The following is a 19,863-nucleotide window of genomic DNA, read 5'->3' as shown; positions in this document are numbered from 1 at the left end:
AGGCCATTGAAGAAAAATGGGTGTTTAAGCTAAAAAATGATGGTGATAAGCTAGTGAGGTATAAAGCTCGATTGATAGTAAAAAGTTTTTCTCATAAACTTGGCATCGATTTTGATGAGGTTTTCTCTCCAACTGTGAAGATGAGTTTCATTTTAGTGGTAAAGAGATTAACAGCTAGTTTGACTCTTGAGCTTAAGTAACTTGATATTAAGATTGTATTCTTACATGGTGAAATATTAGAAGAGATTTATATGTATCAGCTTAAGGGTTTTAAAGTGAAAGGGAAAGAACATCTAGTTACAAATTGAAAAAAAGCTTATATAGCTTAAAACAAGCTCCGTGGTAGTGGTACAAAAAGTTTAATTCTTTTATGGTGAGTTATAGCTATAAAAGAATAATAGCCAATACTTATGTGTATGTAAAAAAATTCTCTGTTGATAACTTCATTATTCTCTTATTATATATTGGTGATATGGTGATTATGTGACAAGATGCTAGTATGATTTGCAAGTTGAGTGAAGAATTGTCTAAGTTCTTTGACATGAAGGATTTAGGTCCAATAAAATAGATTCTCAGTATGGATATTATTTAGGATAAAAGAGCTAAAAAGCTATGGTTGTCACAAGAAAGCTATGTTGATAAGGTATTTAGTAGATTCAACATGTAACATACTAAATTAGTTAGCACACCACTTGCCAACCAGTTTTATCTTAATAAGAAATCTTATTTGGTGACTCAGAAAGAACAACTAGCTATGTCTAGTATTCCTTATTCTTTTTCAGTCAGTTCTTTAATATATCTTATGATTTGTATATGACCTAACATTGCTTATATAATTGGTGTAGTGAGTAAATTTCTTTCTAATCCGAAGAAGGTTTATTGGAAAGCAATAAAATAGATTTTTAGATATTTGAAGGGCATTTTAAAAATATGCTTGAGTTATAGAATACATAACCAGTTTTAGAAGGGTTTACTGATGCTAACATAGTAGGTGATCTTAATGGTAAGAAATCTATTTTAGGGTATTTGTTCACTTTTGTAAGAGGAGTTATGTCTTGACAGTCTAAGTTGCAAAAATGTGTTACCTTCTCAACTACAAAAGTTAAATATATTGTAGCAATCGAAGCAAGTAAAGAAATGCTTTGGGTGAAACATTTTTTTTTTGAATTAAGGTTGAATCAGAAAGAGTATGTGATATTTTGTGATAGCTAGAATGCTTTAGATTTAAGTAAGAATACCACGTACCATACTAAAATAAAGCACATTGATGTTAGATATCACTGATTGCATTCGATAATTAAGAAGCAGCAGATGCAGTTAAAGAAAGTCCATACTAATAAAAATGTGACAGATATGTTGATAAAGACACTTTTAAAGGAAATGCTTCAACTTTACAGTAATTTAGTCGGAATAGATTCCTTAGGTAAGATAAGTTCCAAATCATATTGCTATAGTGATAGATTTCCTTTTAATGGGGTTGGAGGGGAAGATTAATAAGCATGTGGGGTCTAGCCCCATATGTCTTAATAATAATAATAAAAAAAAAACCATGGGTTTTGTTTTAGGCAATTGAGAAATAAAAGCCCTAGTTACTAATGAAGTGAGAATTGATTGATTAGATGTGAAAAAAGTGAGCCATTAGAGAAGAAAGAAAAAGAGAAACTAGAAAAAGAAATAGAGAAATAGGAAAAGGAGAATGGAGAGCTATCAAATCGATCAAGAAATTGAATAAATGACAGCTATCAAATTGATCAAGAGATTGAACAGAGATCAATTTGTAGTCTGATTGCGTTAAAATTCTATTAGCACGTTCATGATTTAGTGTTCTATATTCTATACAGTGAAGATCAGAATTGAAGCTCTCTAAAAATAAATTTTTAGTGTATTTATTTAGTTTCTTATTTAGTAAAATTTTTTTAATTATTTCTCTAATGTTGTTTAACTCTAGTTTTAGCTAAAAAAAAAAAATTATATATTCATTATTTGATAATAAAGATTTTTTTGATGGTTTATAATTTTTTTCATTAAAATGAAAGTTTTTTTACGTAAATTTTTATATGTTTTATTATTATTGTGTTATTAATTATTGATTATCATATTTTTGTTATGAATTTATTGTGATATATTACTTTCACATTATTATATTTATCGTTTTAAGTTCGACAATTTTAACCTTAAATATGACCGGATGAGTAAAAGGAAATTTATCAAGATTTTCCAGTAACAAGAAGGAAATCGAGAATAATCCAATTTAAGAATCAAACGCTCTCGAAGAATCCACCTGGTGGTATTTGGATCTTTTCATCTCATTGTTTAAGAATAATATATTTGCTCTATCGAATACTCCCTTGTAGGCATGGGGAACATTTATAAAAACATTAAAATAGGAGGATGTACATTGCCAATCTTTTCATATGATTCTATGGATGCTACGAGGAAGTTTAAATGACAAACCTTTAGATTAGTTTTTACGTTCCACTTCTGTAGCTTACTGTGGCTCTTTCAGAGTTGGATGATAGGTTTTTTCTTTTTATAGTTAGTGTTTCATTGCAGAAATATTTATAAGTCAAATAATAATTAAATATTTTCCCGGTTTTTGTCCTTCAACCATTATTCAATTAAGTCCGATTAAATAAGATCGGATTGGATGCCTTTAAAGAGGTCGAAAATAGCTCGAACATGCCAGGACCACATCTGGTCGAATAATGACCTTAGTAGGCCATAGATGAGGGAGGGTGAGGTAATCGAAGAGAGAAAAGGGGAGAAGAGACTGCGATGGAGAGATTATTTATTGTTAAAAACAAATGTTGGACATCATGCGTGACCTGTTTTGGTCCACATGAATTTATGGGCTTGTACCGTGGGTTGGGCCTAGATTGCCGCGAGGTAGAACCTCAACAATTTACCATATGTGGGTTCCTAGAAAGAGGAAGGGTTAATTTCTCTTCAATGAACCGAAAGAAGCAAAGTACATTATTTGACTTCTAAGACTTTTGAACGATTTCTTCACTTCCAAATAAAGACTTTTAATGTTGTACTATATTAGTTTTATTTTTCCTACAAGCATAAGCAAAACCAAAGGGATATCTTGTATTATAAAGAGCCTTCTTCCTCATTTCTTTTTTAGTTCCTACACCGTACCTAACAACATTTGAAACCAAAGAAATTGCGTGCATTGGGTTATCTTTTGAAGGATTAGTTTGATTTCAATGTTCATTTCTTTCATGTTATCATGCAACCTTTAGTTTCCTCTTTTTTTCTTTTTTCTATCAAGTAAATTTGATGTATTATGCCTACATTCCATGCTTTGATTGCAGCTCCGAAATTTTCTATTTGAAGAGGCAAATTATGAAGAAAAGAATAATTGCAAAAATCAGAAAGTTTCTCTCGTGCACTGGTATGTATATGTCTCAAAAACCCATTTATTTTGTGCAAGGTTGATTTTTTTTCCTAGAAAAAAGAAAATATTTATTATTGGCAAATATTTATTATTTATAAGAAAGTAATTATCTATAAATTTATTAAATTTAATATAAATAAATTTGTTTCAATAGACTATAAAAAATATTTCCAGTAAAATTACAGATAAAAAATACTTATTTGATAAACCTGATCTCCCACACGGAGGTTTTTTACGTTATTGACAAAACTTATCATAAATTTTGTTTTTGAAAATAATCAAATCGGTTTTTAGTAAAATTCAATTGATAATCCCATTAGCCATTAATCTTTGACGCTTCTTGTTGTTGCTTTGCAGCATCCGGTGCTAACTCCGCTATCATCCCAAACAGCGTAGATGTACGTGAAGAATATGCCAATGCCTTCCGAACAGAATCATACAACGAGTTTTGGACACATGTCCTAGCCGTATCCCATCTAGATTCTGCCACGTGTATTAGCACAATGGATTCAACTACTGCAGCTCGGCTTCCTTCTTATCGGCTCTTCGCTGAGCATCTCTTGGATCCGAACCAACCCACAGTTACTCGGATCCTTACTTTGATCCAAAACCGACCCCAAACCCACACTATTTTGTTAGACTATTTTTCCCAAACTGCCAACGCTTCTCTCTATTGTGGCTTATTACTAAAAGATATCGACCATACGCGTGTCAAATACCGCTCTTTTAGGACCTCATTTCAAGCTGCTCAATTCTCAGACGAAATTCAATTTTCGGGTATTATCACCCGCTTAATTGACTTCTCAAATTCTCCTAACCCGTTTATATCAACTGCTCCATCTTCAAGCCGGGTTCGTGTAATTCAAGCCGGTTGTTGTGAATTGCTCAAACGACTTGAGTCTAGTCGCAACAAGGCTCGGGCTAAGCTCCATATAATAAACAAATTACAGCATGGGTCGGGCATATTTCTAGTGGCATTAACGGCTTCACTAACCATAATAGTTGCATCCCATGCTCTAGCGTTGCTTGTGGCTGCGCCGGGTCTTGTAGCAGCTTCACTTGAGTTGGCCTCGACTAGAAGGCTTGCAAGGGAGTCGGCTCAGCTCGACACAGCTGCCAAGGGGACTTACATATTGAATAGAGATTTGGACACAATAAGTCGGCTAGTAGCTCGGCTAAATGATGAGCTTGAGGACATGCGTGCAATGGTTAAGTTTTGGCTTGAGCGTGGAGAAGATAGACTTCAAGCCAGTGGTGAAGTGGCGCGCCAGCTGAAGAAGAATGATGCCAACTTTACCCAACAACTTGATGACTTAGAGGAGCATCTTTATTTGTGTTTCATGACCATAAATAGGGCTCGAAACCTTGTTGTGAAAGAGATTTTGAATCCATCCTGATCTGATGATACCAAGATAATTAATCCATTTATTCTGTCCACAATGATGTAGCCCAAAAATCTCTTTACTATTGTTGATTTTTCTTAATTGTTTTCACAAAATATTAAAAAAATTCAATCAAAAAACATATATTTTCATTAAAAGAATTAGTTTCGTCGAACATAAAAAAAAAAAAAAAAAATTAGGAAAACTTAGGCCACTGGGTACTTTTTTTGTAAATAATAATTACGGCCGGTTACAAATCAATGCCACCTCAAAGGCTCAACTAATTACCAACAATTTTAAGCCAAGGATGATGAATATTTATTGCTCACCAACTCTTTACCGTAGAAGTCGCAGATCTGATGAACAGTCAATCAGATATTTAGAATCAATATCTACTATTTGGTGTCTCCCATGCCCTTGTCACCATCTTTTCTTGTGATATACATGAAATTACATGATATTTCCACGAGTGTGAAGTACAAAACTAAAGAAAATGAAGAACTACGAAAATTCTGGTAAATCGAGACGGTTGCACTTCCCACTTTGCTCCCCAAGAAACAATTCCAGCATCACTCGAAATTTATGACACTTCTTTTTTCTTTTAACTTCAAAGTCTAAGCTCTGTACGCTATCTACCATGTCTGGCATCATTGATAATTGAAGATCAAGCCAGCTGCATTACAATTAATCAAAGGTACTGAAAAAAAATAAAATGAACACAACAACATGAGATCTATCAGTATTCGCAGAATCAAGTCCGTGATATTGAAACATAGTGATGTCCAGTGGGGATGTTCTCCTTTGCACCGTTTATGTGTCGTAATTTTGTGTCGTACGTAATTGTTAATCGAAGTCTTACATTTTACTACAGGGGAATGCCATGGATGTACTAATGGTCAAATTTCTTTTAGACGAAGAAAAACTTATGGGCCAAGCAACAAGCGTGGTTGACTTATAACATTTTCTTTTTGGTCCAAACAAGGGTGGCTTTGTGGTTTAATCCTTACATTTTCTTCTTTGGTTTTCCTATGAGCTGTTTTGAGACGAAGAAGTGATAAAGAAAAAATGATGAAAATTTTTATTGTAATCTTTTATTTTACAACGAGCCTCAAAAATTATTTATATAAAGGTAAAATATTACAAAATAAGAAATATAATAAATAAAAATAATGACTAAATCAATTATTATAATAAATTAAATTAATATCAAATTAATTTAAAATATTACTAGAATATATCATTGAAATTAATTTAGAATATTATCATAATATTACTAGAATATCATTGACACCCTTGTAAACTCAAGATGCTATTGTAGAGGTTAACTTGAGTTTTGAAACTTGGACAAAAAATTGATCAAGTGAATGTGATTTGGTGAAAATATCTACTTTTTAATTAGCACTGGCAACAAAAACAAGTCAAAGCGTTTGAGTGAGTAAATGGTGATGAATGAAGTGGCAATGATTTTAATATGTTTAGTATGTTCATGAAAAAAAATCAAAGTGAGCTATTTGAATGATACTTTGATATCACTAAATATAGGAGTATTGGAGTGATTAGAAACACCTATATCCTGAAGTAACCATTGTAACCATAGAAGTTTTGATATGGCATCTGCAAGAACTCGATAATCAGCTTCAGTGCTAAAGTGAGACACCACAGTTTGTTTCTTACTTCACCAAGAAATAAGAAAAGCATTAAGAAAGAAATAGGAGCCCATGGTAAAACAATGATTAGTAAAATCTTCTATCCAATCAGCATCACAATAACAATGCAAGTCTAAAGAAGAATTAGAGAAAAAATTCAAACCAAGGATCATAGTACCCTTGACATAGCGTAAGATTTAGAAGACAATAGCAAAATGAGTATATTAAGGAGCAGATAGAAATTGACTAACCAAAAAAAACATCATAGGCCATGTTCGGACAAATAACTGTCAACTATACTAGACTATTCACCAAAGTTTGATACAAAGAAAGGTTTAAAAATGGTGTACCATCAGAAGAAGAAGGCTTCAAAATTATTCAAATGGTGATGATGCAATCTTACTATAAGTTAAACTTGCTTGAGCATTACGATTAGAAGCATACTTTATTTGAGACAAATGTAAGCCAATAGAATCACTAGTGACTTCAAGACCCAAAAAATAACTAAAAAGATTAAGATCTTTCATCTCAAACTTAAAATGAAGAAAAGTCTTCAAATCTCAAATACCATCTACGTCATTACCTATAATGATCATGTTATCCACATAAAATAAGAGAAAAGTAGTACCTTTATCAATAGTTTTGAGTAAAAAAGGTAAAACATAATTACTAGATGTAAAACCAAATTATGCAACAATGGTACTATATTTCGAGAACCAAGCTTTAAGGGTTTGCTTAAGATAATATAGGGCACATAAAAAATGAAAGACCATGTTGAAAGGTATAGATGAACTAATGGGTGACTTTATATAGACTTCTTCAACAAGATCACCATTTAAGAAGGCATTTTTACCATCTACTTAATAGGTTTGCCACTTTCTACCTGTAACAATAGCTAATAATAATCAAATAGATGTGAGACATGCAACTGAGGTAAAAGTCTCTTCATAGTCAATATCATATTCTTGTCTAATTCCTTAAGCAATAAGACAAGCTTTGCAACATTCCACTGGCCCATTAAATTGAATCTTGATTTTGTAGACCCACTTTCAATCAATCTCTGACTTATCAAAAAATCATTCAACAATGTTCTAAGTATTAGTTTTCTCAAGAGCCTAAAACTCTTTTCCATTGTTTGTTACCACATAAGATTAGAGATAGCCCCACAAAAATTATGAGGTTTATGTAACGTGGTTAAAGCATAATAACAGTAAAAATTACAAAGTTGAGTGTTGAGTTCCCTTACTTGGGTGAAACGACGAAATGAAGGCGATATGTATCGTGACAAGATAACTATATCAATAGAAGCTTTAGTCAAATCAAACATAGTAGGAATGAAAGAAGATAAATCACTATTTAAGTCTGAAATACCTATAATAGTCTCCTCATTTGAAGAAAAAATAAAATATGAATCTATAAAAATATATAGAGAAAAACATGGCGAATGTAATGAGGACACATTCGTGAACTTTTTATTTTTTCAAAAAACATGTTTTGAGATGCGAAGACGTTTAGACATAGGATTATAAGACTTATGCCCTTTATGTTTTATTTCATAACCTAAAAAAAATATTATGAGAAACACGGCCTAAGACACCAGTAGAATCAAGTGACTTTATTTGAGAAATAAATGTAAGTCTTAATTTAGATGCCATAAATCTAAAGAAACTGAAGAGTTAATTGCTTGAAATGTAGTAATAGTAATCAAATGTTGTGGAATTTTCAAAGTTTCAAACTCAAATAATGTTTCAATCTTATGCCCTATCCTAATTTTTTGGTCTATTAGAGGATCCTGCATAACATAGCCATATAGTTGTGAAAAATACAAATCAAGACCAAAGTCACGAAGTTGGCCAATAGATAGCAAATTTAAGGTAAGATTAGAAGCATGGTAAGTGTTAGATATACAAAATTTTGAGGTTTCAATATTACCAATGTGGTTAGCTTTTAAGATAGATCCATTTGTTGTTTTAATGATTGAACCATTAGGTACATGTATCTTGTTTTTAAACAAAGAAGGATCAACAAGCATATGATTTTCACAAGCAATATCAAACAACCAAACATTACCTAATGTAGCAGCAGACATGACAAGAATATGAAAACTTGATTGAATAGGAAAATCAGTAGTAAAGATTATAATGGTTTCAAAAGAATACTCAAAAGTATTTGGTTTAGTGGTTATTGCTCTAATAGTTTGGTCGATGCAAGAATTATAAATTCAACTACTGTTACGATGATATTTATCTTTATATTTCTAAACAGGATGATTAGTCCTCACACATCATGAACAACATTTTTTAAAAATAGAGCTACTATTTTGCTTAAGAGCAGCAGCAACAATAGTATTAGTACTATGAGTTTGACTCATACCTAACCTAATTTTCTCAGATATCAATTTCATATGAGCATTATCTATAATTGATAAAAGGCGTTGGCATAAAAGTGAAGATCCGGTATTCTCAAATTCATTTTGAAGTGCTATTAGAAATTGAATAACATGAATTTGATTTCGATAATTAATAAAGTTGCTAACATCACTTTCATCTTTGAATTTCAGCTTAAAATTCTCAAATATGTCTCATAAATGTTACATTTTAGAATGAAAATCATCAATCAACTTACCTAATTCTTGATGATGACGAGATAAATTGATCAAAATATGATGTTGATAAGTAAGGGTAGTAGAGTAATGCCATGTGGTAAGAAAATCTCAAGCGTCTTTAACCAGCTCAAATTGTCCAAAATGTACATTGATAGAAAAAATAGTAGTATTAGTGAACTATGTAATAATTTGATAATTCTTACTTTTCCATTCCTCTAGCCAATATGAAAATTTATCAACGGATTATTCTTTTTCGTTTTCTGTTGGTTTGTGTTTTTCAATAATAACAAGACATAATTTCATTCTTTTTAGATAACTATGCACAGCTATAACCCACCAATTATAATTATTTTTATCAAGGATAATTGAAATTAGTTATATATTTTCTCGTTAATACTCACCATTAAGTTCTTGATTGAAAAAAATAAAATTGAAATGTGGGAAGTTATGGGTATTGATATAAAAGATGAAATTTGAATATGAGAAAAGAAATGAAAAAAATTAAAATGTGAAAGCAAGAAAAAAAGAAGAAGTTAGAAATGAACATTAACTAAGTATGAGAATAAGAAAATATTGATTATTCTAAGGTGATTCACCTTTGAAATGAACCATAAAATCACTTTGATGCTATGATAAGAAAATGATAAAAAATTTTATTATAAAGTCTTGTATTTTACAATAAAACTCAAAACTTATTTATATAGAGATAAAATATTATAAAATAAAAAATATAATAAATAAAAATAATGATTAAATCCATTCTTATAATAAATTAAATAAATATATAATATTTTTTAAATCAATATTAAATATTATTAAAATAATATAATTGAAATTAATTTAGAATATTACTAAATAATAGTAAAATATCATTGATAGACAATAAGAACCGCACATGATTAAGGTCCCATGCATACATCATTTTCATAGGCATCAGAAGGATCTTATAAAAAGTGTAGTCCATTTAGAAAACTTTCAAATTATTTGACTCGATAAACTTTCGATAAGGCCAAAGTATACTCGATATAGTTGCAACGTTTATAGTTGCAAATTTATTAATCATCAATTCTTTGCAAGGTGTTACTTTCGATGGTAACTCTTCATCAATGAATTAAGAGTATAGCCATGAAAGCAAATCTCATTGTTGAAAAAAAGGCTTTTAAAAACAGTTTTCAACAATGAATTATGAAATCAAGCATCTCAAATGAAAATTTCCATTACAAGACACACATTTAGTAAGAGTGATCTTGTTTCATTTTGCTATTATTACACGGCATCCTTGTAATGTTGGCAGATTTGGCATTAGAGGGGTTTTAAGTTCAGTTAATGCAAAAGATCATGAGATAGAAGGTGGGATTTGCCTTAATTTACAAGTAGTGCTACTAATTAGTCTTCTGGAAAGGGAAAAATATTAAGACATAAGAGAATACAATACTTTCAATCTTTCTTATGCTCAAATGGTGGGGAAGATTCAGCATAATTTATGACCACGACTCATATTACTATATAGTTTATTCTCTATTTTTTGAAACTTGAGTGCCTCCAGGTTTTTTTTTTTTAATTTACTCCCATTGAGAAAGCCGAAGCGGATGGTAAAGGTGCAAATTTTGAGGTTTTTTTTTTTTTTTTTTTGTAATATTGACATTTATTTTAACCATGGCACAGACAGTGAGATAGCACATTTTTACCCAACTTGACAACAGCTTCCGAAACCAGAATAGGGGACTCTGGCATATTAATGGATCACAACTGCTCTCATGAATCCCATTAATGCAATCCCAACTACATCAAGTGTATGTATGTGTTTGTCTCTCTTCTTCTATCAGTATTTCTACACTCTAAATTCTAGTCTCCTTTTTCTACCTACAATTCTTTGTATCTTCGGAAACATTTTTTCTATTTCTTCTAAGATTTTCATTTTCCTAAACCCAAAATAAATAAATAAATAACAATCATCAAGGATATGGCAGCTGAAACAGGGAAGAAGGAAGAGATGGCGAAGGTGAAAATCACCAGCAAAAGCCATGTCAAGCCTGGGAAGATTGTAGGAAGAAAAGAATGCCAACTGGTCACATTTGATCTACCATATCTGGCATTCTATTACAACCAGAAGTTGCTGTTTTACAAGGGTGGGGAGTTTGAGGAGAAAGTGGAAAAACTCAAGGATGGGCTCAGGGTAGTTTTGGAGGAGTTTTATCAGCTGGGAGGCAAGCTTGGAAAAGATGAGGAAGGGGTTTTCAGGGTGGACTACGATGATGATATGGACGGTGTTGAGGTGTTGGAAGCCATCGCAGAGGGGGTCAGCGTCGATGAACTTGCGGCCGATGAAGGCACAAGCTCTCTCAAGGACCTCATACCGTACAATGGTGTCTTGAACTTGGAGGGCCTTCACAGGCCTCTGTTGTCTGTGCAGGTAAATACTTGTTTAACTTTTTGCTGTTTGTCCATTAAATTGATATTTGCTAGGTGACAGCATAATTCTGCATATATTGTCTGCTTTCCACAAAGTCAGATCTCTGTCCAAATTCCATTCAGTCACTCTCTTATTTCCTGCAATTTTCTACCAATTGAGTATTTATACTGTATCTAATTAGCTAGGTAATCATCCTCGCATGCTCATAAGCAGATTGGGATGATTATTTTTTTTTAGTCATAAGCTACATTTGACAATGGCTTTGTAGAAGAAGATGAAACAAGGAAAATCAAGTTTCTTTGGAACAAAAATGTGATAGATGTCATATAGTAATATTTTCTTCATAAAATGTACTTGTGGTGTCACTTAAAAGGAGGACAACTGGTGACCCTTCTTAATTTGATGGAGTACCAAATGGAATAAAATGTTATTGAAGTTACAGCTGTTTAATTTTATCTGTCCCGACAGTGCATACATTAATCTCATACATTAATTTCATAATCAAAACATTTGTTCAAAGATACGGTGTAGGTTTGCCAAGAATTTGAGATTGAATCTCATTTCTATAGCTGAAACATTCATCCTGAGCCAGAGGGAAGTAACTACTTGATGGTTCTGGCCTTTTCACTAAATTCGTATCACGTGATTAGACCCTGTAGTTTCTCATACCAACCAATGACCCACCTGCATTTATTTTGGGTTTTCTCCATTTTCGAACGACATAAGCCCAATTTGAAGAACACATGAACTGCTGCAAGATAAAATAAGATAATATCTTGCACATTTCTTTCTACGATATTTTAATGGGGTTGGAACCCGAAGAAAAGTAGTCCTTGTCCTAGGCCTTTACTTTATTCTTTTTGGTCCGTTGGATGCAAATCGATTGTCAACATCACCGTCTATTTTGGATTCACTTTTCAACTGTTTATCTTGATAATGATTTTGTCCGATAGTTAACGAAGTTGAAAGGTGGACTGGCAATGGGGTGCGCGTTCAACCACTCCATTCTTGATGGAACCTCCACCTGGCATTTCATGAGCTCATGGGCCCAAATCTGTAGAGGGTCCAACTCCGTCTCTGTTCCACCGTTTCTCGAGCGGACCAAAGCCCGAAACACCCGCGTGAAGCTGGACCTCTCTCTCCCACCCAACCCACTCGCTTCATCCAACGGTGATGCCAAGGTAGGCCCGCAACTGAGGGAGAAACTCTTCAGGTTTTCCGAAGCTGCCATCGACAAGATCAAGTCAAAAGTCAACTCTAACCCACCATCCGACGGCTCTAAACAATTCTCAACTTTTCAATCTCTAGCTGGCCACATTTGGCAGCACGTAACCCAAGCGCGTAATCTTAAACCTGAAGACTACTCAGTTTTCACTGTCTTTGCAGATTGTCGTAAAAGGGTTGATCCTCCCATGCCAGAATGTTACTTTGGCAACCTGATTCAAGCCATCTTCACCGTCACGGCAGCCGGGTTATTGCTGGTGAACCCACCGGAATTCGGTGCATCAATGGTAAAAAAAGCTATAGAAGCACACAATGCTAAGGCCATCGATGAACGTAACAAGGAGTGGGAAGCTGCACCCAAGATTTTCCAGTTCAAGGATGCTGGTGTCAACTGCCTGGCTGTTGGGAGCTCTCCCAGGTTTAAGGTTTACGATGTGGATTTCGGGTGGGGAAAGCCAGAAGGGGTGAGAAGTGGTTCCAACAACAGGTTTGATGGGATGGTGTATTTGTATCAAGGGAAGAGCGGTGGCAGGAGCATTGACGTGGAGATCACCTTGGAAGCTGGAGCCCTGGAGATGTTAGAGAAAGATAAGGAGTTTCTCATGGAAGTCTAGTTTTAACGAATTGATATATGAAGAGGGTGCTATTTTCACATTTATTTTGATCATATGAAAACTTTGTTGATTGAAATGAATTAATCGATATAAATGTGAAAATAGTTTGCATTGCACCCTTTGAATAAGAACCGGAAGTGTTTAAAAATATTGTAAAATGAAGGCTACATTATGCTATTGCTACTCAACTTTATGTTGGTTTTTTCGTTTTGTTTTCACGGTGAGCAGCTGCTTTGACTTGTTAGTCAGTTAAGGGTTTGCCTTTGGCTTTGGATCGATTCTCTGTTGTTAATGCTGTGGCTTTATGGACTTAATTGATTTTCAACTAAGAGCACTGAATATGAGATATAGAAGTAGTTGGGATTCTCTCGTTTGGCAATTTTGTTGAAATCATACAACACTTGAGATTCAGGACTATATAAATATATCATGTCGGAACAGTAGTCTCACGTGTGCTCTCCTGAAGGAATATCGAACTCCCTTTTAGCGATTCAATTGGAGTAGTTGGACTAAACTGTTTATACTTAAGTTGTGGTAACAAATAGAATTTAAGACAATAGACGTTGTCGAACCAAAACAAACAGGGGGAGTAGCAGAACACGTGCATGGCATGTGTATGGCAAATCTTGTAAAAAGACGTGTTATTAGTTGACGATATCAAAACACCAAGGGAAAGGTGATCGGATATAAATAAACTGACAATTTTGGCTTTTCCTTGCTATTATTCGCACCAGGTCACGGTAAAATGAGCGTCGGCATTAGCTAATTTTTTTAAATGCATTAAATTGACTTAGAAAAATGTGCTCTTAAAATCGTTTGAGAAAAAGATAATATGTCAAATTAAAATTAGAGGATGTCCTTTATCACGTTATTGAAAAAAAAAATGCTAGCTATGGCCAAGCCCTCCATGAATTGCAGCCAATCTCCACCGTATAAAGGCTCCGATATCATTTATTAGATCTACCTGCATACAGCTTCCCATCTGTTGCCAGTGCAGCATGTCCATGTGGGTGTATTGATAGTAGTCAATCTCATTAATCTTATCCACCTTTTCCTTTTACCAGATTGGCACAAGGACTGAAGATGTGCTACCAAAAAGGCAGCTGTTTCTGTTTAGCTACCTGTTTAATCTCAACCTTCGTCCTTGTCCTACATGTAAAAATTACAACATCTGTTGCACAAAATTAAAATTAATTCGATGACTATCATTAGACTTTCTCATTGTGAATTGGAAGTGGAACTTAATCAAATGAGAGGCTTGGACCAGAATTATCTATGCTGAGACTGATTGTCGAGGCACAGCCGCACAGCTTATAAAAGATTGGCTGAGAAGCAGCAAAAGGCAAAGGCTAGCTTAGGCAATAATTCAACTTATTAAACCGGCCATTCAAGACCACTGCTTATGGATCGGGTGGAGAAGAAGGGACAAGACACATAACTGTCCCTTCCTCTTGTTGGACGATAAAGTCAGCTAACCAATTGAAAAAAAGCTGATCCTTGAACTAATTTCGGCTATTATTTTCCTTGGAACGAATGGGAATCCAACAATAACATGAACATGAGCCATTTATTGTACGTCAAACCAGCACTATAATCTGCAGCTTGAATTAAATGGCCTACATTATGGTTTATACTTTATACTAACCGAATGATTAATAAAAAGGCGGCCATGAATTAATCATCATCCTTACAGAAAAGAATTGACACAAGACTCACACTTTGACAAACTAGCACCAAAATTTGGCATTGATACATCTCTTAGTTTTTCTTTCCTTTGGCTCCTTTCTCTACGCCAAGGCATTAGGGAAACAGAGAGCTACCGGTTCTCATTCTTCGCCTGATGTTATAGTAGGCTTCGACTGGTAGGGGCCTAACACTTTGTTGTTACTATTATTGGTTTCACTACAAGAGAATGGAAAATTATGTGCAGTTTTTTAACGATATTTTATTTATAAACGTAACTAATTTTCGTATTCTTATGAAGATTGTGATATTAGCGACATTTATACATAAAATGTCACTATATGAAATAGTTTTAGAGGCATTTTTCTTTTGTAAACGCCACTATCGTACAAAATTTAATGGCATTTATTTTAATAAACGTTGCAAAATTTTCCCAAAATACCCCGCCCCTTCTCTTTCACCCGAACATTTCCCCTTTCTCAAATTTCCCTCTTGTCTTCTCTCTTTCTCAAATCCCATTCTCCTTTCTTCTTTCTGTCGCTTCGTCTTCCGGATATCAATCTTCTTGTATTGAGCTATTTGTTTTGTCAAACCTTGAAATCTGATAGTTGGTTTATCTTATATCATTCTCATATTTAATTTCACAGTTTACTTGTGGTCATAGATGAAACTGCGTTTCTAGGTCATCTTGACATGCCAAAATGCTGCCTTTTTCGATTCATAACCTGAGTTGTTCTATCAATCATATTCTTCTGGTGGAGTAGAGGTTGATGGCGTTGAAAAGTTCGGGATTGAAGTTTTTGTGGCGATTAGAACTTAGTTAAAGAGAGCTATGAGGAGTGGCTTGAAAGAGAAGATGCCGTGGTTTATTCAAGGGATTTGGCAAGGATCTCATCTGAGTTTCTGGTGCTGAGCAGGTTTCTTCACTATTTCCTCTTCTTCTTTTTTGTTTTTTAGGTCAAATGATAGTATGATCAAGGTTTTTTTTTGGTCTTTGTAAGGTCGTTACGTAATATAGTGTATTGAACATTATACTGATTTTGGAAGCTTTTGCAACTGAGAAGGCCCTGCAGCTGCTTTCATTTCTAATTGTAGTGCCCACAACTTTCATTTGAAAGCTCTAGTTGGGCTTGAAAAAGCGAATATCAAGATAGATTCTTATAGTGGTTGCCATAAAAATCGTGATGAAAGAGGTGAGATTTTGCTTTCGTATGCTTTTGATGTTTATACTGATATGCAGTCTGATGTTAAACTGTTAAATGTTATATTTTTCTAATTTGAGCACTTCCTATAGGTAAACTACAAGTGATCCGTGTCTTTTTTTTTTTTAATTTTAGTTTAAATACTTGACTGCATTTTTGAGGTTACCAGTTCTCTATTCATGAGGTTTCCTTTTATATCTCTTACCTGGGTAAATCAAACTGGAAATCCACAGTGCACTACTCTTATAATGATTATGGTGGTTTGGCTAGTTAACTGACTGTAAATGTAATAAATAAACATGAAAATTAAATGACAAGAAGATTAATACAGAAACCAAACTCAGATAAATGAACAAGCAAACTAAAACCCAAAATTAATGGGGTAGTAAAGCAGTAGCATGAAAATAAATCAAACAAAAATTTAAATCTCTTGATTCAAGTAACAAGATGCTTCCTAGGTCAATGCTGAACCCAATAGCAACCTTGTACCATCCTTATCAACCCCCCAACAGTCATGAAAAATCAAAGAAACAACAACCTAAAGCAAACATCAAAATTTGAAAATTGGTTTTGGACAGCAACTGATTAAAATTTGGTTTCCACTCTCATTTGATAGTATTTGATCTCCAAATTTTTTGTGGAAGTAAGTAACTAATATGTGAACATGCACATAAATTTTCAAGAGCATTGGAAATCATTTAGTACTTAAAATTTATCCAAAACCGTAAACAGAATATGGAATTTCAGCTTGGAAAAGAGAACGGCTTTTACTAAACCTTAGATCTTGCTCAAAATATATGGAATTTTGCTCTCAAATTTTATGGAAGCTTAGATAACTCATAGATGAACAAGTACTAAAAAGCTTGAAACAAATTGAGACCGAATTGAACTTGAAAAGTAACAAAAACCGAAACAAAATAAAATTCAAAAACAGAACAACATTCTGGAAATAGCTTTTAAAAAAAGATTAAATTTGCTAGCTCAACTACAACTATTTGATCAAGAGGAAGCATTGTAATTCAAGCTAACAAATAGAGGAACAACCTATAAAAAGCTCATGATTTGTTGAAATTGAAATCAACTTGAAAATTAATTAAACAGCAGCTAACATCAAACCTGGAAACTCAAAAACTGTGTTGAATACAAACTGAAATTGCAAGCTCAGTGGAAAATGTTTGCTTAAAAGAACTAAAGTAAAGCTAAATAACAAGTAAAGGAGTGTAAAATAAACTTAAAATAAATTTACAGCAAAAGGAAAAACAAAGAACAAAGACTGAACAGCCAAAAACATAGAAGCTATGGAACTGCCAGCACTTGAAGTTTCAGCCAGAAAAAAATGCCGAGTCATGCATGAAGAGGGAGCTCTTCTATAGCTGAATGAGAGTATTATTAGTTCAACTTGGAGTAAGTGTTCTTAATCTAAATTTGAGCAAGAAATATTGTAACATATGGGGACTTTTTGTAGTATGCTGCCTTAGACTTTTTTAGAGGTCAAAAAAGGGCAGCTTGCCGCTATAGTTGGGACTGCGGGATTTGAAAAGTCTTCTCTCTTGGCTTCAGTTGTTGGTAAGATGCACACAATATCAGGGAAGGTATGCAGCCTGAGAACGAAGTTGTGTCTTTCCCCACTTCATTATATATGCATTTTGCTTTGGTTTTGTTGATTAAAATGTTTGCATTTAATGCTAGTTGGTTGTTCATGCAATTTTTTCTAGACCAAGGTTAGCTGTTACACGAGCTTTGGTGAATTGTGCTTTTTTTCTCATTTGTTTAAAATTTCTTTCGGGACTCGTCTTGAAATACTAATGGACCACTTTATTTATCCTTGTGGTCTTCTGAGAATTGGATATCTCTAGTCAAGTTTCACTTTTTGATTGTTTAAGATGCAACAACATCATCATAAGAATGCAATAGAATAATGAATGACTGTTAAATACAATTGTTGCTGCTTACATGACAGGTTAAGCTGTGGGACAACCGCATATGTAACTCAAACATCTTGTATTCAGAATGGGACAATTCAGGAGAACATACTATTTGGTTTGGCAATGAACAGGGAAAAATATAAGGGGGTTATAAGGGTTTATTATTAGGAGAAAGACTTGGAAATGATGGAGTTTGGTGATCAGACTGAAATTGGAGAATGTGGAATTAACCTCAGTTGGGGCCGGAAGCTACAAGTACAACTAGCTAGAGCTATTTACCAGGATTGTGACATCTACCTTCATGATGACGTTTTTAGTGTTATTGATGCTCATACAGGGACAGACATATTTAAGGTGACATTTGTGTCTGGTCATTGCAAGTTTTGCAATTGTTGAAAAGAAATGATCAATCCTTCGATTTTATAATTTGTGAGAATGCACTAGCTAGCTTATCATGTAGAAGCAGAATTTACATATCATTAATAGGTAAGGAGCCAAAAAGTCCCCATATGTTACAATTTTTACTCTTGAGGCCTCTAAGATTACATATAACTCGTCAATGGCAAATTTATTTATTCTGATTCATTTCTATACACTTGTTCATGTGAAAGGCTTATACACTGAATGATTGATAATTCCATAATAATGTTCTTTGCTTTCTCATGCCAAGTATTTTTTAAGTGTGGTTGTTTCTATGTTTGGAAAAAAAAAATGGCTTTTGTATTTAAATATTTATAATATTCAGTTTATGAAATTTAAATTTATTTTTATTTCTTTCAATAAATTTTTTATTTTATTATAGTAGTATATATTGAAAGAAATAAAAAAAAATAAATTTCTTACTTTAGTGGTATTTGTAGTAAAAAATATCATTAAATTACAAAATTAACAGTATTTATGTTCAAAAATATTATTAAATTTAGTACTTTTTTTTAATACAAACAAGTTAATTTCTATAATTTAGCAGTATTTATGAGTAAAAATGCCTCTAAATTTAGTGGTGATTTCTTAACATAGATATAATTAATGCTCCTAACGATATTTTTAACAACCACAATGAAATATTTAACAACATTTTATAAATGTCGTTAAATATATATAAAAATATAAAATCGCTAAAGACTTTTTCTCTTGTGGTGTTTCAATTGAAATCTTCACAAATGTCATTATACTTTGTTCAACTTAATTTACTTGCCATACCTTTTCACTCAACTCAAAAAAAAAAAAAAAATCGATGAGATTGTTATAACGAGTAAGTCTAAAAATTAACTCATTAGATATAAAACAAGAAGTCATTACTATTTTTGTTTTTTATGTATGATTGATCATCTAAGTAAACCTATTCTTTTTATGTACATCAAAGTGAGTCTATCATTTCTAAAAATTTTAAATAAGTCTATTCTTGTTAAAAAAATTATAAACTTGACTAAGAATATTTCAATTAAGGTTATAGCACCCGCAATAAAAAAATTTTAAACTTCACTAAAGATACTTTTAGTTAAAGTTATAGCACCCATGATACTCATAAATTGATATTCTTAAATTACACAAATTGATATTCTTAAATTATTTTTTTAACTTTAATTTGATGATCTATTATTTCTAATTAATTTTTATTATTTTTGTTTAACACATTGCTTCACTCTATCTTCACATTAAGTAATACATATGTTTCTTCGAAGACTCGTCATCGAATTTATTAAATATTTTTTATAAAAAAAGATATATTATAACATACATAATCAATTTCATAATAATAAAATATAATA

The 19,863-nt window shown here is 32.9% G+C and overlaps 2 protein-coding genes and 1 long non-coding RNA gene across 10 annotated transcripts; all 3 read left to right on the top strand.

The window, feature by feature from the left end:
* Positions 1-2,420: 2,420 nt before the first annotated feature.
* Positions 2,421-4,824, top strand: LOC111291220 (transmembrane protein, putative (DUF677)). 2 transcript variants are annotated; one of them, XM_022882856.2, is made up of 3 exons: positions 2,421-3,211; positions 3,318-3,397; positions 3,758-4,824. In XM_022882856.2, the coding sequence occupies exons 2-3, from the start codon at positions 3,349-3,351 to the stop codon at positions 4,795-4,797; spliced, it is 1,089 nt and encodes a 362-aa protein (XP_022738591.2). In that variant the 5' UTR covers positions 2,421-3,211; positions 3,318-3,348; the 3' UTR covers positions 4,798-4,824. The 2 variants fall into 2 exon arrangements, with proteins under 2 accessions (XP_022738591.2, XP_022738589.2); XM_022882854.2 differs by having other exon boundaries at positions 2,422-3,397.
* A 5,625-nt stretch (positions 4,825-10,449) lies between these two features.
* LOC111291137 (BAHD acyltransferase DCR-like) lies at positions 10,450-13,613 on the top strand. Of its 7 annotated transcripts, none has more exons than XM_022882744.2 (4): positions 10,450-10,625; positions 10,699-10,826; positions 11,004-11,446; positions 12,400-13,613. In XM_022882744.2, exons 3-4 carry the CDS (start codon positions 11,027-11,029, stop codon positions 13,282-13,284), a joined length of 1,305 nt encoding a protein of 434 aa, XP_022738479.1. In that variant the 5' UTR covers positions 10,450-10,625; positions 10,699-10,826; positions 11,004-11,026; the 3' UTR covers positions 13,285-13,613. The 7 variants fall into 7 exon arrangements, with proteins under 7 accessions (XP_022738479.1, XP_089624004.1, XP_089624006.1 ...); XM_089767878.1 differs by having other exon boundaries at positions 10,699-10,830; XM_089767880.1 differs by having other exon boundaries at positions 10,450-10,631; positions 10,737-10,826.
* Positions 13,614-14,889: 1,276 nt separating this feature from the next.
* LOC149516024 (uncharacterized) lies at positions 14,890-18,679 on the top strand. Its single transcript, XR_016346278.1, has 2 exons — positions 14,890-16,160; positions 18,130-18,679. It is a non-coding gene; the product is annotated as an uncharacterized LOC149516024 (long non-coding RNA).
* The last annotated feature ends 1,184 nt before the right edge of the window (positions 18,680-19,863 follow it).

Source organism: Durio zibethinus, chromosome 11, assembly GCF_047325235.1.
Source record: "Durio zibethinus cultivar Kanyao isolate XHJ-2024 chromosome 11, ASM4732523v1, whole genome shotgun sequence".
In the NCBI taxonomy this organism is placed as follows: Eukaryota; Viridiplantae; Streptophyta; class Magnoliopsida; order Malvales; family Malvaceae; genus Durio; species Durio zibethinus.
The sequence above is the reverse complement of the archived record's forward strand: the minus strand, read 5'-3'. Positions and strand labels throughout refer to the sequence as shown.